Source organism: Chinchilla lanigera, unplaced genomic scaffold (assembly GCF_000276665.1).
Source record: "Chinchilla lanigera isolate Chin_1 unplaced genomic scaffold, ChiLan1.0 scaffold00083, whole genome shotgun sequence".
NCBI lineage: Eukaryota > Metazoa > Chordata > Mammalia > Rodentia > Chinchillidae > Chinchilla > Chinchilla lanigera.
The window spans coordinates 2,843,482-2,845,970 of record NW_004955484.1 but is presented as its reverse complement, the minus strand read 5'-3'; the positions used below and the strand labels follow the sequence as shown (position 1 = coordinate 2,845,970).

The 2,489-nt window shown below is 42.5% G+C and overlaps 1 protein-coding gene across 6 annotated transcripts in view; it reads right to left on the bottom strand.

The window, feature by feature from the left end:
* Rfwd3 (ring finger and WD repeat domain 3) overlaps positions 1-2,489 on the bottom strand; it is a 33,265-nt gene that overhangs the window by 11,351 nt on the left and 19,425 nt on the right. For all 6 annotated transcript variants that reach the window (XM_005403458.2, XM_005403457.2, XM_013503864.1 and 3 more), the window contains one exon: positions 800-914. In XM_005403458.2, the coding sequence (XP_005403515.1) occupies positions 800-914 (115 nt within the window). The remainder of the gene's footprint in view (positions 1-799; positions 915-2,489) is intronic.

Sequence of the window (2,489 nt, the reverse complement as noted above, 5' to 3'; positions counted from 1 at the left end):
CTCGAACTCTCAGCAATCCTCCGGCCTCAGCCTCCCTAGTGTTGGATTACAGACGTGCTATTTTCCCTGACTCCCCAGGCATTTTTAGAGACAATGCCTCAGTAAGTTGTTAAGTCCCCACACTGGACTTGAACTTGCTGTCTCCCTGCCTCAACCCTCCAGAGTACTGGGATTACAAGTATGTGCCACCACATCTAACTTAATTTCTTAAAAAAATTTGACTATAGCCGGGTATGGTGGCACACATCTATAATTCCAGAACTGGGAGGCTGGATCAGGAGGATCACTGCAAGTTTGTGGCCAGCCTGGACTACACAGTGACGTCAAGGCCAGCCTGAACTATATACAGCAAGACCCTGTCTCAAAATAAAGTACAAAAAAAAAAGGCAAAAAAATTGTGATTACAGTAGAATTCATCCTAAAGTGTTCGGAACAAATGCTGTAATCAGAAAGAAAATAAACTGGTAGTACTTCTTTTTCTGTTTGTTTTTGTTTTTTTGGTTTTTTTCTGGTACCAGGAATTGAACTTACAACCTTGCGCTTGCCAGGCAGGCGCTGTGCTGCTGAGCTAAATCCCCAGCCCCTGTACTTCTTAAATAATGGCAGATGTTCTTTGTATTTGAGTTGAGATTACATGATACTTAGATTTCTCTTAAATTCTTTTTCTTTTGGGGGGTTTGTTTTGGAGATTGAACCTAGAGCCCTATGCTTACTAAGCACACACTCTAGCACTGAGCTACACCCAGCCTTCCTCCTCCTAATTCTGACTCCAGTTCTGTGTGACGAAGGGCATGCTCACCTGGACACGAGTGCGAAGTCTACTGCATTCATCAGTGAGGACCTGAAGCTGCAGCCGGCACTGTGCAGATTCTAACTCGGCCTGCTTTCTTAGCATCTGCTCCTTTTCTAAGGCACTAGACCGGGAAAGCCAACAATGGGGGGATTAGCCAGGCCTCCCATCGAGCTGGGCAAGTAGGTTCACCATGTCACACATACTTTGTGATAAATACATCAGGACAGTTGATAAAATATAAAGAGAGAAAAATCTCTCTAGCCCAGAAGCACTACAGGACAGCAGCACGCAGGCTGAGGGAGCCTCCTTGGGCCGTGAGGTTACAGAGAACACTGATGGCCAGGAAGCGACTCCAGCCGGGGAATGGAGATTGAAGAATGAGCAAAGGAGGGAGCAGAGCCAATGTGCAAGCGCTGCCTGAGCTAAGGCAGTTACAGAAGATTAACGCTCACAGACCAGGGTTGTTTAATCAAAAGAAAATAATAAGCCATTGGTTGGTTGTTCATGGAATAGTCTAGATAAATAACAGCAGCAAAATAAGGCTCAAGTTAAAAAATGCTAACAAAAGAGCAATCAGAATGAAGGTAAAAAGACTACACAGGCATGAAGAACGATACTATATAAGAAAATGACACATTCACCGAGAATACCAATCATAAATGTGTATGTACCAAAAAATAGTTTCAAACTATGAAACACAAAAAACAAGGATATAACTCCACTCCAGGAAAACTGGAAAGAAAAAAAGATAATGAAAACTAGAAAGGAAGGAGTTGGGTGTGGTAATGTATGCCTGTAATGTTGGGAGGCTGAAGCAGGAAGATTGCCCCAAGTTTAAGGCCAGTCTGGACTACATGGCAAGACCCTATCTCAAAAAGCTTAAAAAAGAGGGAAAGGAAGAGAAAGAAAATTAGGAAAAGATAAAGCTTCCCTCATTTATTTTCACAGATAATTCAAGAGAACCTGTAAACTATGGCGGTTCGGCAAGGTTGCTAGAATCAAGAGCAACCAATCAGATCAGCTGGGCATGGCGGCCTGAGCCTGCATCTTAGCAACTCAGGAGGACCCTGAGTTTGAGGAACTGCCAGTGTTAGGCATCTGAGCTACATACCCAACCTGATTATTATTATTATTTTTTTTGGTTTTTCTCCGGTACCGGGAATCGAACTCACAACCTTGCGCTTGCCAGGCAGGCGCTTTGCCACTGAGCTAAATCCCCAGCCCCTTACCCAACCTGATTTTGTCTTTTCAACACAAATAAATATTTGTTGGAGCAAATAAATAAACTCAAATAAAGAAGAAAATTAAAAAATAAGTTGTGAAAATCTGAAGTATCTTCCAGTTTAGAAAAAAGCAATCCCACTAATGTTTTCATGTGATAACCTATGTGCACTCATTATCAGCACTTTTTCTGTTTGTTTGCATGAGACGGCATCTTGCTATATAGTCCAGGCTGGCCTGGAACTCACAGGGAGTCTCTGGCCTCCACCTCAGTGCTGGAGTGAATCACAGACACATGCCAAAACACCAGACAGCATCAGTTTTAATGAACATATAATATTCCATTACATGGATATGCCACAGTTCACTCAAGTAATTAATTCTCTTGGTCAGGACTAGTAAACTCAGTTTCATTAAGCCTTGGCACATATCCTTGTTTCTTTAGAACAAATGCCTGAAATAGAATTACCTGACG